Source organism: Fukomys damarensis, unplaced genomic scaffold (genome assembly GCF_012274545.1).
Source record: "Fukomys damarensis isolate Sample0158 unplaced genomic scaffold, DMR_v1.0_HiC HiC_scaffold_16, whole genome shotgun sequence".
In the NCBI taxonomy this organism is placed as follows: Eukaryota; Metazoa; Chordata; class Mammalia; order Rodentia; family Bathyergidae; genus Fukomys; species Fukomys damarensis.
Window position 1 is genome coordinate 51,780,096 of NW_022900928.1, and position 15,368 is coordinate 51,795,463.

Genomic DNA, 15,368 nt, shown 5'->3' on the forward strand with positions numbered 1-15,368 from the left:
AAAGATCAAAATGTTTTATGACCTAGAAATAAAAGAATGGGATTATTTAATGAATGCTTTACTCATCATTTGGATGGTTTTGTATTTTGAGGATCAGGCAATGGCCATCTTGAAGATGGCCAGGAAGAGTCAATAGGCCTATTGTGAGCTTGCCTTGCATTTTTTTTTGTAAAAGATTTTTTGTCTTCCTGAGAATATAGCTAGACAATAAAAAGATAAAATCCATACCTGTAGTATTCATCTTCCACGAAGAAAAGGGTCTTCTGTGGCTCCTTGAGATACACAGCAGCATCTATTCGCTGCACATGTCTTGGGAATCCAAAGTCATAAATAGTCCGAGGAGGACCTTGGATTTGGAATCCTCTTGTTATCCAGTAGTGGGGACCTGAAAAAAGAAATTAAAGTTTAAAAAAATCTCTTTACCATTTAGTGATATGCTTTAGTCACGAAACTTTCTATGTAGAATCCTAGATGGGACTAGTTCATTGGGATATTTGCCATCGCTAAATCCAATAGGAGATGTATGCCTCTATTCAATTCAGCAACAGACTTCAAACTTCCAGGTAGGAAAAATCCCATTATGCTCAAGAAAGCAATAATCTTAATACAATTGTGCCTTACATTTAACATATTTATTTTTTAAAGATATCTTTCATTTATCATATAATTTCACCTTCATATATCCACATGAGAGAAGAGGCAAGTGACATGCAAATGCTGTGACTCTCACTTAAATTGGCAAAAGCCTTCTATTCTTGTCTCCCAGTATCAAGAAAATATAAGCAGGGCTGGGGATGTAGCTCAGCACTGGCTTAAAGTGTGAAAGACAATTGCTTCGGTTCTTAGAACCACAACGAAAGAAAAAAAGTATACATAAAAACTGATAGTTATTACACATTAGATAACTTCTATTGGTTAGCTATTGTTGAAGTACATCTTTAAGATTGATATTACTATAATCACCTTGCAGAGGAAGAAATCAAGCTCATGGCAATTATAGAATTTCCCAAAGTCACTCAAATAATAAAGGGCTAAAGCTAGAAAGGGGTACAATGTGTGTCCAACCTCTTGAAATCATGGGTGTCTTCCTCCCAGCTGCTTCTGACCATTGCACTGCAGCTGGGGCACTGTTAAAACATTAAAGGCTCTCAGTGCAATATGCCATGTCACCCTCAGCAGAGGGGGCAGGAACCAGGTTCCAGGCTCCTTGAACATGGCCATTTAGTGTGCTGCTTCTCTAAAGTCAAAGGTTGGGTTAGAACAGTTGATAGTCACTGTTATTCCCATCATTGTTACAACAGGGCATTTCCAACCCACGCCGACACATTCCGAATGGATGGGGCCCAGGCATCTGTGCCTTTTCTTTCTTTGAGGGGTCTGTAGAGTACCTTTGAAGAAGTAAGCAACGCCCCTTTCAGCCACTTCATAAGCTGCATCCACATTGGACATGAGCTGGGGGAAGGAGCTGGTGATAGTGCTGGGCCGAATCTCTGCCAACAAGTGAACCTGCCGTCGCCAGAAAATCCTAAGAAAACAAGATCAAGGCTTGATTTAGGTCTTAAATTGTGGACTGCAAGACACACTTCAGAGGCAGGCTTAATGCCCTGCTCCTTTGCTGTATTTATAAAAATAACACATTTTTAAAAACCTTATGATGTTTTTTCTCCCTTTTCATTGTGTTAGCATCTCTGTAATCCCCTTTCCTTCATTTATTTAAGGATATTCAAAACATCAAGGATATCACAAGGAAATAGCATTAACAACTTACACATTAAAGCTTTGCACCCGTGTTCCAAATATTACTTATGCAAATCTCTGTTTCCTATTCTGACCTTTTAAAAATTAAAAATCTCAAGAAGCCAAATAGAAGATGAACATGATAAATATTGTACAAATGAACCAAAAGTTTGTGTTTAGGACATGTTAGTTATTTCCTGTAGAAACAGGAAAAACATTAATAATCATAAATTCTAGTGTTGCCGCTATAATTTTCTATTGGAAGTATTTGCATCTTTGAGCTTGATGGAAAACCCAATATATACATATTAATTTCAGGTTAGTAATGTATTCATCCTCTTATCCAACATTATTTTCATAAAACTGTGGCAGTATACACATGAAGTTGCTTGGCTGAATTTCCAATGTAAATATTGCTCATTTTGCATTTTGGATATGAAAACCCTTCTTATAAAACATGTATAGGAGGAGGGAGGGCAGAGGGAGGGAAGGGAAAGGGATTAAAAAAAGAAGCAAGAAGTATTATGTACATATATGTACTCCCCAAGATGACTGTAAATTGCGTATTCTGCAAACGTGTACTAATACAGATAAAAATTAATAAAACATATATAGCTTATTTGGCTACTTAGAAGCCCATAATTAATGGACAAAATTATCTGTAAACCGATAAACTGCAGTAAAGTTTTGACTTTCAACATGTAGTTTAGGCACTCCCCAAATCTTGTGTTGAGTGTTTACGGAACATCCTTCACAAGGCTCTCTGGTAGTTATCAAGGATGAAACATGGAATAAGACCGAGGTCCTCCCTTCAAAATGTTTTCACTGTGGTATGAGAGACTGATAAATAATCAGGCCATTATGAGTCAGTGATCAGTGCTATTCAGTTAAGTTTGGGTGCTCTGACAATATACCAAAGGCATACCTCACCACATTTAGCGAGTAATTGGAACATCCCAGGTGTGGAAACTTAAAATGATGATAAAATCTCAAAAGGAGAGATATTGAGAAGAGAAAAAAAAATTTCTTATGTTTCCTAAGAATTGTGATGCAGAAGAAAAGACTCATGGTGTTTCAAAAGATGGAAGCTAGAGTTCTAGCCCTGCTGCTGCTCGGCATCTCCAAGCCTAGTTTCATTTCTTAAATGAGAATACTCATTCCCTGGCCAATGTCATGAGATTTTAGGAGGATGAAATGAGATAATGTATGTAAAATTGCACTATGAACTGCAAAGTGTCACATGGAGAGATGCCATCCATTTTATAAACTATTTACCTAGTTTCCCATTAATTGAACAGCAACTATTGGTAATTAACGGGGTGGAAGGAGTCATTTAGGGTACACTGATTCACTGCAGACCCAAAATATCACAGCCTTACCTGGAACACAAGTATTAGCAGATGGAAAACTAAGACCCAGAAAGTCTGATGGGTCAAAGTTCACATGGTTGTTAGGGGCAGGCAGAACCTGGACTAAACTTCAGCTGTCTTGATTTTTGTCACATACCCTGGCTCGTCTACTTGCTCACTGTCAGTCTTATGATTGCTAATTTTTCTTTGTTTATAACTTGATCTTTTGTCCCGTGAGACCTGGACTTTTCTGAAGGCCAAAGAAACTGCTTCTCCCTTCTCTTTTCTTTCCATCACCTCACAATGAGCATAATTTTAGGTTCCCAGAAAGGTTCAGCAACTGTTTCTTGAGTTAATTGGTGAGGAATCTGAGATCAAGTGTTTTCCACTGGATGCAATTTAATCATAATGCTAAAATGCTGACTCTGTGTAAGGCACTGCACTAAGGAGCAGAGTGCACATTTTAAGGGTTTCTCATGGTCAAGCTGAGGACGGGGAGAAGGTGGGAAGAATGTAGCAAACAGATCTTCGAACAACTAGGCACTGTCTCAACTATATCTGGTGAGGGGTGGCCAACTTCCATCTGCTTTCTCCCTGTGCATTTTATGAAGTGGGAACTTTCCTTCACTTCTCATTTAAATATCAATAAGGAACTCTAGGCAAAATTAATTCCTACCCCTTATGAGACACTGATGTCTTGAATCACTCAATATGATAAATAGTGGTTAAGAGGGCAGATAAAACAAAACATACTTTTGGAATTTTTCACAGTAGAATCTAAATTTCTGACTGAATAAATTTTGATTTAGGATACTGTGGGGATTGTGAGGCCTAAATTGAAGTAGTCATTCTAAATCAAGCATGATTTCAAGCCCTGGGGGACATTTGGCAATGCTTGGTGACAATTTTGGTTGTCACAACTAAACTTGGGCAGTGCTATCAGAACCAGGAGTACCAGTAAATCCCTTCATGAACAAGACAGCCCAACATAATGAGCTTATTTGGCTCAAAATAGCAGTAGTGTCCAAATTAAGAAATACTAGTTGAAGCACTGTTATGATATATTATAGTAAGTAATTTTCTATTACATCTGTAAATGGATTTAAAATACAATTAAAAAAACCTCCTATAAGCTTGTTGTAAAAGAACAGCAGCAGTTTATATTAGGACTGAGTAATAACGACAGATAAACAGATCATGTCAATAGTCTGTAATCTGATCTTTGATATGGAGGGCAAAATAATGAAACTTTTGATAGCATAGACCAGATGATTAGATATTTAGCCTCATGAATGGTCTTTGTGTACCCAGTAGCTTACATGTACCAGGCACATAATCAAGGTTCAATAAATATTTGTTGGCTCAATAAGTAAAGTGCCAGAGGGTTGAGCAGGAAATATTGGATTAGCACATTTCATATTCCCTGAAATTTTCATTTCCTTTTGTTCTAGAATTGTAATTAATTCATCAAATTTGAAGTCAAGTTATTGATAACCTCCCCTGGCCTCTTGCAGCTCTTTACTTGTCCTTTGTATTTTTTGGGGTCAAGATCATGTATTACTCATTTTTCTATCCTGTGGTTGATCATAGTGCCTGGTGCATCTTGATGCGTATTGGTGAATCTTTTCTTTTCTTTTAGTATGAGGGATCAAACCCAGTCCCTTTACCATGTAAAGGTCACATTTTACCACCGAGCTAAACTTTTGTTCTTTTGTGTCATCCCCAACCAGCTTTACTTCCCAACACCTAAGCTGGTTCCATTACTCTTTCTGTTCCAAGGGACACCTTTACCTCCCATTTGCTAGACCATCAAGGTAATTGAGTCCCAGCTGAATGAATGCCCTCATTTTCTCTTCTCTTCAACCCCACTCTCTATGACCTGCCATTCTGCTTTCTGGCATTTTCCTGTCATTTTTGTTTCGTACTTCAGGAGAAGGATAGATTTTTTTTCTTTCTATCTTTCTGATGCTATCAATTTAATTGCTGCTTACTCCCCTCAGATTAGGCAATGCGGCACAATGAAAGAAACAAGGGATGCTCAGAAACCTTTCCCCACAAGATAAATGAGTCATTTAATTTTTTGAGTACTCAATTCCCTTCTGTCAAATAAGAGTGAGAATAATACTTTACATAATTACTACAAATGATCAATTAATGCAAAGCATATGAAAATGTTTTATAAACTGATCTATTTTTACAATTAATAGTAGATTCTTAAAATGTTTTTACTCTATACATTTATTAATGGATGATACGTAAAACTTAAATATGGAGTTTGTCAGTGTAGGTAAACTTCCTTCTGAAATTGTTTCATAGAAAACTTTGAGGTTCACATGATCATGATATTGTCTGAGAAGCCGTCTACTTTTTTGGGTTCACTAATCAGGGCTGCACATTTCAGAAGCCAAGAAGTCAACCATGCATCATCCTCTTCACTGAACCCAAGAAAAGTACAGCTCATAAAATAAAAAACCCAGGTGTAGACAGTTATGTGAGCTAAAAATAGTCAAAGCTGTGCACTGTGCCCTTAAATTAAGTGTTTATGTCCACCTGAGCAGTCTACCAGAATCCTTATTAACCTGTGAAGTCATAACCTGTGAAGATGCAAAAGGCCAAATTCTCACTCAAAAGGAGAGAGTTCAGAAGAAATGACGGAGTCAGAATCTAAATATTAAAAAAGAGTCACTAAATTTGCTGGAAGATAATTTAGGCAGAACTCTTGAAGACACTGGTATAGGAAAAGACTTTATGAACAAATCCTCAGTAGAACAGGGACTAGCAAAAAGAATCAACTGGGATCCCATTTTAGCAAAAAGTTTCTGCACTGCCAAAGAAACCATCAACAGAACTAAAAGACAACCTACAATATGGGAAAAAATTTTTACCAGATGTTCCTCAGACAAAGGACTATTATCTAGAATATAAAAGAACTCAAAAAAATCAGCCGCTCCAAATATAAAGACCCGATTCAAAAATGGGCATCTGAAATGAACAGACATTTCTCAGAAAAAGAAGTAAAAGCAGCAAGTAAATATATGAAAAAATGTTCCACATCACTAGTCATTGGAGAGATGCAGATGAAAACAATGCTGTGATTTCACCTCACCCCACAAAGAATGGCTGCTATCAAGAAATCAACCAATAACAAATGATGGCGGGGTTGTGGGGAGAAAGGAACCCTTTTCCATTGTTGGTGGGAGTGCAGACTGGTGCAACCACTATGGAAATCAATATGGAGATACCTCAAAGAGCTGGGACTAGAGGTTCTATTTGACCCAGCCATCCCTCTGCTGGGTATTGTTCCAAAATAATTGAAAGAATCATATCACAGTGATATATGCACACCTATGTTTATAGCAGCACAGTTTGTAATAACTATAAAATGGAATAGTACTCAGCCATAAAGAATGAGAAATTAGAGTCATTCATAGGAAAATGGATACATATTGAGGATATACTCCTAAGTGAAATAAATAAGTCACACATGTATAAATACTGAATAGTTTCTCTGGTGTGAAAAACTATAATAGTACACAAGATCCTAAAGGGATAATTAGCAACATGGAATAGGAAGAAAAGGGCTAAAGGTGTAGGGAAAGTGGGAAGGGTAGGGGAAAGGAAATAAGGGAAAAGAAAAAAATATGAAAAAATGGAAATAAAATGTTTGTAAATGGGGAGAGGAGGAGAGGGTGAAGGGAGGAGCAGGGATAAGGGGAAAAATGAGAACCAAGACTTGTCATGTAAAGGTACAGCATCCCAATGATGAATGTAGCTGTAGTGTATACCTAAAATGTACCAATAAATTCAATGAGAAAAACAAACAAACAAAAAGATGGAGTCAGAGATCTTAGCTCACTTGCTTCTTTGTCTACATTTTTAACACATCAATAAAGTGCTCTAAGTGAATACACTCCATATTTTGACCTTCAATGAAGCAACCCTGTAGCCAGAAAAGATACAGCCCCAGGAAAAATATGAAGGAGAAACATTTTCTGGGGCTTTCCTCAAGCCATTCCAATGCTCTAACCGCAGTGGTTATTGATTTTACTGTCCCTCCTTCCTATAGAATTTTGCATTTCTCTCTCTTCATGGCTTTCTTCATGGCTCTTTTTCATGTTTTCAAACATGAAATCCTCTTTTGACCATGCTGCCTCTGCCAACTGTTATCTTAACTTCCTTTTTGAGCAACAAGATTCTCCAGAGGATCTATAGCTACTACTTTCATTTCCTCCCACTATTTGCTCTGTAACTCTTCCTGACCTGCCCTAAATCTCACTCCTCTGCTGTGCTCACATTCCATAATTATCCTGGCCAATCGGTGTCTTTTCTTCACTCCTCAGTCTGGTGACCTCAGCAGCATTTTCCACATTGGTCATTCAAAACAAAACTCCAAAAGTAAGATAAGCCTCCCTTCCCTGATTTATTTGGGGGTCTACCACAGGGGCTTTTGTGTCTGATGTCAAACAGACTGAGGATAACATTCTAGCTAGGAACAATAACACTGCGGATTAAATGAGTAAATGTGTGTAAAATGCTTAGCACAGTTCAGAGCTCGTCATAGATGACCATGAAATGTCAGCTATTATTATTGCTATTGTTATTGCTAATTTTAGAATGCTGCCTCACTCCTTCCTTTCCTTTGATGCTTCTCCTCAGTGCTGTCATTTCAGAGGCTCACTCCCTAGATTTCCTTGCGTTCTCTTCATTCTCTCTTCATATCTTTTACCCATGCTCACATCTTTAACTGCCTCCTCCGTGTGGGAGAATCAAAGCTTATGAAACCTCCAGCTGTCACCTCTTGCTGAACTAGCTTATTTATATAAAGTCGCACTCGAACTGTCATCATTTTAAATTGGACACATCCGATGCTACTTCTTTATATGTCCAGCAAACCCTCTCGACTTTTCTGATATAAATGATGCTATTATTATACTCTCAGCCATGGGCTAGTTCCTCCCTTGACTCTTCTTTTCCATTGTTCTGGCCAAATTCTTGTCCTAATTCTGCTGCTGAGTGCTCCAGAATGTCCCTTACATCCATCCTTCTCTTCAATTCCTATTTGCACTGTAAGACTTGAATAGGCTAAAGTGACTCCATGCTAATAGACCAGACTGTGCTTCTTCATATGATAATTGCTACCTTGGTTAACAGCCCGCCCAAGGGCAAATGGTTTGACAAAAGGTGACCCTAGAACATTTCCTGCATAAGATAAGCAACGTGTTTGCAGTCTTGTTCTGTGAATTCCCTGACTCTTTGTTTAGAAAAACCTTATAAAAAGTACCTCAGCCCCTGAGCAGTTGCCTCTCTGAGCCACCTGGCTCCGGGAGTGCCATCTGGCCAGACTAATAAAGGTCTCTTTTACCATCTAGCCTGGTGTGTTCCTTCCTGGGTTTCTCGGTTCTCTGTCGTGTTCCCGGAGCCTCGCTGGGTGTTAGGGCCCAGCATCGTGGAGGCCTTTCGGCTGTTCACGCTCCGTGGAGTGGAAGTGAGACTTTAGGTCTTACATATTGGAGGCCCCAGCGAGATACCCAGGCGGGAACTGTAAATCCGGCCGAGAGTCTCTTTTGCTGGATCCAGCAGGAGATTCTCAGACACAGACCTTTGAAAGCCTCCGGAGGTAAGCTTTGTGCTGGCGGTTGCAACTGTCTTGTTTGTCAGGATCGAGGTGGCTGACGAGCTGGGAAACCTCCCCTGACCCCGGCCCTGACGAGGACTCCGGGTAGTAGAATCAAAGCTTTTCTTTTTGTGTGGCGCCTGTCTGTCTTGTCAGTGTCTCATCTGTTGAGTGTTAAACTAAATTTGTTCCTAGGGACAAGATGGGAGCATCCAGCTCCAAGACCACCCCAATGGATTGCTTTCTAACTAATTTTAAAATTGTTTTTTATCCCTGAGCAGAAGGATGATTACGGGATTAAATTCTCTCATGGAAAGCTTCGCTCCCTGTGTCAATCCGAGTCCCACCTGAGCAAGCGACTGTCTGCCTCCTTGGAAGGGAAAAGGTGCGTGCCCCCAGGATTTCCTGGGTTCCCTTTCTAGGACGCAGAGGCCGGCTCGTCAATAGTTGAACAGAAAGAAGGAAAATGAATAAAATCATCTGTCTGAATGGTGAGATCCCCTGGGTTGCTCCCTAGTTTGTCTTTGGAAGGGGACCCAGGGAGGGAATGTATTAACTTCTTAGGTGACTGTGTGTGAAAGAGAATTGGTTAGGAGAGTGAATGGGAAGAGCTGGGTAGCTTCCCTTGTACATCAAAAGGAAGGGAGGAGGGCTTATGCTTAAAGAGCCCTCCAGGCAAATAAACAAGGCTGTTTTCTGAAACAGAACCCTGGCACCCCACCCTTTGTCTTGCATTGCATCAGGGGACAAGGGAATATCTAATAGTTATGGGAAATGCTGATGCCAAACCAACTGTTCTGAAGTGCATAATTAAAAATTTTGATACAGATTTTGTGGGGGACTATAAGATAAAACTGCAACCAAAGATGCTTAAAAACTTTGTGAGTTATCATGGTCTCAGCTAAGCCAGACTTGGCCCCAAAGGAAAAAAAAAAAAAAACCTAGACAAAAGAAAAGTTATCTGCCTTTGTTTTACTTACCTGAGACTTTGATAATGTGGAGCCTCTTGTGCTCTAGGAGCTACTCAAGCTTTTCTGCTCTGTGGTAATCAGCTGCTAGTAAGAACTATTTAGTTTTGTTTGTAAAACACCTGCTTGCTAAATCTGCCATTTTCCTGTGGTAAACTTGTCTCTCAGAAAATGTGACATCGTTACAGGCAAATCCCAGTGTTTCCCCTTTGGAGGAGGTCGAGATGTCTCCCCTCCACTTGAGTTGCTAAGATAGAAGGTATGAAGGAGGTAAGGGTAGAACAAAGTTGTTTAACCTTACTGCACTGGAGGATGCAAATGGGAAAGCATGATGGGACTCAGAAAAAAGATGAAACAGGGCTTACACTCAGATTAACAGAACTAAAATGAGAAAATCTCTAATGGATTAAAATCAGGTAGGAAAATTCTGAAAGACAAAAATATAAGGAAAAAAAAACTGCAAGCCAGAGAAACTGCAATTGTGTTTTGGCAGACATCAAGAGATTTTTACAACAAAAATCAAGTTAGAAAATTTTAACTATTTGATAAATGTATCTTTGTTTCAATTAAAATTAAGTTTAATTGGTGTGCTTTAAACATTTATTGTGCATTGCAAATTTTTGAATTTCAATTATAGGGTTAACTTGGTCTTTTATACTTTGTTGATAAAAACTCAAGGTTAATACTGTTCTATAGATAGCCAGTCAAATTTTAAGATGTAACAATCTTGAAAAAAAAAAAGAACACTTTAAGATTTTAATAGCTGAAGTTTGCTATAGAAGGTTAATAGTAAATGAGACAGAAGAAGATAGTAGAAAAGCTATGGGTAAAAGAAATACACTTTTGATATGAAAAGATTTTGTATGTTTGTCTTGTTAGAAAGATATAAAGAAAGATATACAAGACCAGAAGGCTTAAGTATGTAGAGAAGGTATGTGGAAGTGATTTAACAAAATTATATATATTTGCTTGTTGGTTTCAAGTTTGTTACAGAAGGTTTACTTTTATAATAACAGAGCTTTCATTCCTTTTGATTCTAATTCTATGAGATCTGTTAATTGATCTACCAAAGTTTTGACTAGTGTTAACTAAAAGAGGTTAGGGCTGGAGATTTATTTAGCTCAATGGTGCTGCCACCTGCCTTATAATTCAATTGGTCAAAATACATTTGAGTGTATTATAGTTTCACAAATTGTCTTACAAGTTTGTGTCTGTACAATTGTTTGAAAGGTATTTGTCCAATTATACTAGATTGAAATGACAGCAAGGATACTAATAATTTGTTAATTCCTATAACCTGGTTTTATAAGTTAAAATTTTGTCAAGATAATTAGGTATAAACTCAGATCTAGATAAACTGTTAATAGTAAAAAAGACAGCTACTCAGAGAAAATTTATTCTGGTCTATTCACTAATGCCTTCTGAAAAGATATACCCCCAGTAAACATGGCCAAATATGTTGTTATAGAATGTTTACATTGGTTATCATCAAAGGGTTAAATTCTAGATATGCTATTGTGTTATGTTTATAGTGCCCAATTTTCAAAATAGGATTTCTGTAGAAAAAGTTATTAAGAGGTTCTATAAAAATGCTTTTGATACCTAATTAGATTAAAGGTTATGAAGTTTCATACATAAAATTATGATTATTGTTAATTTTTGGATGTACTAAATAGGATATTGAGAGAGTATTAATGCTGCTTCAAGAGGCAGGATATAAAGTTTGTGCTGCTTAGAGATAAAAGGACTTAAATTAAAACATAAAAAATTTTTGAGATAAAAGGTTTTTACAGGATCTAGATTCTCTATATGTATAAATCTTTAAAGGCCCCAGAAAGACAGTGATTATTATAGAGTAAAGAGCAAGAGTCAGCATTTAAACAGCTAAAACTAACTCTTTCTGCTGCCCCCCTGTATCAGGGATCCTAAATGTGATCCAGCCTTTTAGTTTGTACCTGACTAAAAGAAATCATACTGCTTTAGGGGTGCTCCTTGACGGAATAGGGCCATAGAATTAACCAGTGATATATTTATCTTAGAGTTTAGATCCAGCTGTGAAGAGATAGTTCCTTTGTTTATAAAGCCCTGGCAGCTGCAGTAATGGCTAATTGAGAAAGCTGACCAGATAACATTAGGAAAAAGTAAATTATTCAGTTTTCCCATGCCTTTTAGAACTATTGAATAACAGGACATTGATGGCTCTCAAATAATAGAGTCACATAATATCAGGCCCTCATCTGTGAAAATTCCCCCCCTTATATTTTGCTCCAGCTAAAACCTTAAACCCTGCTACTTTTTTGCCCTCGGAACCTGGCCCCCTGACCACGACTGCCTCAGGGTCACTGACGAATTGTTATCCAGTCATCTAGATCTGCAGAAAAGACCCCCTGCCTGAGGTTGATTCCTTCCTGCTCAAGGATGGGAGCAACTTCATAGAAAACTGGGTACGCTATGCTGGCTATGCAGAGATGACTCAAGATGAAGTGGTCCAAGCAGGATCCCTCCCCACTGGATGGTCAGCTCAATGAGCAGAGCTATGGGCACTCATACAGGCTCTCCGATGGGCAAAAGGAAAGAGGGTAAATGTTTATACAGATTCCTGGTTGCCACTCGATATAACTATGGCACAGTCTATAAAACTGTGGGCTTCTCACAGCAGAGGGCACTTATTAAAATTAAACAGGATATAATATAGTTATTTGAGGCAATGTGGAAATCTGACAAAATAGCTATAATATTTTTTTAATTCCAAGGTTTGGTCTGCCTCTCTCCATAGGCAGTGACAATGGGCCAGCATTTATAACAGGTTGTAGAGACTTTAGGGCTTATCCAGTATAAAATCACAGGGGTTAAAATTGTGCAAGTATTTAAAAAAATATTCAAGGGTAAATTAAAAATAAAAAAGACCCTGTGATGTTAAAATTTAGAAAAGGACCCCTTTCTGACCTATATAGAAAGGGCCATATGAGTCACTTGTAGTTACTCCCACAGCTATCAAGGTAGCTGAAACTCAGCTACACCACTCTAGAGTAAAACAGAATTCCAGGGAATCCGACTCTAGGAGGCCAAGAGACAACGCACTCAAAGCCCTGCTCTCACCACACCGGAAGCTGGTGAGTCTACGCACGGCTGAAGAAGGAGAACTACAATCTAGATATAGACTCTTATATTGTGTCATACTGTTAAGAGATGCCTTTACAAATTGCTGTGACCCCTTAGCTAAAAATTTAAACAATGAATCAAGGATTTGATTCTACCTAAAATCAGTGGGGATTGTAAGACTTGAATAGGCTAAAGTGACTCCATGCTAATAGGCCAGACTGTGCTTCTTCATATGCTAATTGCTACCTTGGTTAACAGCCCGCCCGGGGGCAAATGGTTTGACAAAAGGTGACCCTAGAACATTTCCTGCATAAGATAAGCAATGTGTTTGCAGTCTTGTTCTGTGAATTCCCTGACTCTTTGTTTAGAAAAACCTTATAAAAAGTACCTCAGCCCCTGAGCAGTTGCCTCTCTGAGCCACCTGGCTCCGGGAGTGCCGTCTGGCCAGACTAATAAAGGTCTCTTTGCCATCTAGCCTGGTGTGTTCCTTCCTGGGTTTCTCGGTTCTCTGTCGTGTTCCCGGAGCCTCGCTGGGTGTTAGGGCCCAGCATCGTGGAGGCCTTTCGGCTGTTCACGCTCCGTGGAGTGGAAGTGAGACTTTAGGTCTTACAGCACAACCCTTAGAAATGTTTCTTTTTTAAATTCTAAGATGTATATTTTAAAATGCAACAGTTAATGATCAACTTATTTTTATAGAGTTAACTTATTTTTGAGGAACCCTTAGAAATGTTTCTTTTTTAAATTCTAAGATGTATATTTTAAAATGCAACAGTTAATGATCAACTTATTTTTATAGAGTTAACTTATTTTTGAGGAAAATAATCCGCAAAATAATAATCCTTAGGGTGGTAGCCTAATCTGAAGGCAGAGTCTGAGTACAACCTGAAAATGCTTTTCCTATTAATTCAGGTGTGTAGCAGTCAAAAGCATAGGTTTATTCTAGTTAAAATCCAGGGCTTAATAGCTTGTTTCACAGCCAGCAGATGGCCCATGTTGGTGATAGGATAGATTCTGCCTAGGAGTCAGAAGACCTGGCCTGAAGTGGATGCTCTGCTGTGCTGAGACACCTGGGCTTAGTTACTTTAACTTTATTTATTTATTTCTTTTTGTTGAGTTTATTGGTACATTCTAGGTATACAGTACAGTTACATTCATATTGGGATCTTGTACCTTTACATGACAGGTCTTGGTTCTCATTTTTTCCCCTTGTCCCTGCCCTCCCTTCACCCCCTCTTCCTCTCCTCATTGACAAACACTTTATTTCCAATTTTTCATGTTTTTTTTCTTTTCCCTTATTTTCTTTCCCCTACCATTCTCACTTTCCCTACTCCTTTAAGTTACTTTAACTTTAAAATGAAGGATTTGGACATGATCAGCCAGTATGCTTGCTCTATTTGTAAAATCTATTATTCTATTAAAATATGTATGTGACTGAATATTCTTGACTTTATCTTTAAAAGTATACTGGGTAGTTCTGAGGATTTAGCTCAGTGGCACCATGCCTGCCTCACAAGCACAAAGTCCTGAGTTCGATCCCCAGTATGAAAAAAAAAAGAATATTGGGGAAATATCCCAACTATTATGAAAGATGCAAATATGATTTTAGTATGGCTGAAAATCCAGTAATTTCTCTCTTCTCTTCCCTACAATACTGGAATATGCTTATATGCTCTATACAGAGTATCTAGCATCTTCAGGGAGACTTCAAAGGGTATTACATCCCATCTTGCTTTGGAAACAAACTGTGTGAATATTCTCTCACAGCTTGAAATGTCTGCGGAATCCCAGGCGGATGAGTGGGAGAGAGCAGACATGAGCCCTTTCATAATCAGTGACTCCCTGGTTGCCACTGTGACTGTGACTTAAAAGAGTTCTTTGTTCTTTGTTCAGTCTGGGACTTTTGGTGGTATCCATTAGGAGATCAGAACTATGGAGTCATGGAATTCCAGCTCTGGATGGCACCTTCGGAGGTTGCAGAGCAGGGAAATTAGGAGCATGGGCTCTGGAGTGTGAGAGCAGAGACGTGGACCCAGCCTCAAACCTCACTAGCTTTGTGCTGTGAACAAGCTGCTTATTCCTTCTCTGCCTTATAAAGAGAGAATACTTTCTAACTCACAGAGGTACTATAAGCATTTGATAACCAGATGTTTAGTGTAATAAGTACTGAACACATTGAAGTCACTGTTATTATCAGACAACACCCCCATTTTACAGAGGACAAAGAGAGGCTCGTGGTCTGTGGTGAGTTAGAGGCAAACCCAGTCCCGACCACTGCCCTGCTTACACCTCATCCTATAGCTCATCACATTGTTAGTCAGCCTGGTCCTCCTCCCTAGTCCCTCCCCTGATTATTCATTTCTCGATGCTTCTTATATCTATGTCTCCTTTCTGTTCCACTATCACTCTCAGTATTCATAGTCCAGACTATAATTATCAACTGCTGAATGTTACAGTTCTACAGAGAGGTATTTGTTTGGTTTTGTTTCTTAAGTATAATTGTATGAAATTGTGAGATATCACTGACCTCACTGCCTTCTTTGTTTCTACTGCCACTACTGATATTTACCAAAAAAAAAAAAAAAAAAAAAAAAAAAAACA

At 38.5% G+C, this 15,368-nt stretch overlaps 1 protein-coding gene across 1 annotated transcript in view; it reads right to left on the bottom strand.

The window, feature by feature from the left end:
- Mmp20 (matrix metallopeptidase 20) overlaps positions 1-15,368 on the bottom strand; it is a 53,734-nt gene that overhangs the window by 12,652 nt on the left and 25,714 nt on the right. Inside the window, exons 7-8 of the mRNA XM_010642049.1 lie at positions 1,389-1,525; positions 229-385 (exon numbers count right to left, since the gene is read on the bottom strand). Coding sequence (XP_010640351.1) covers positions 229-385; positions 1,389-1,525 — 294 coding nt within the window. The remainder of the gene's footprint in view (positions 1-228; positions 386-1,388; positions 1,526-15,368) is intronic.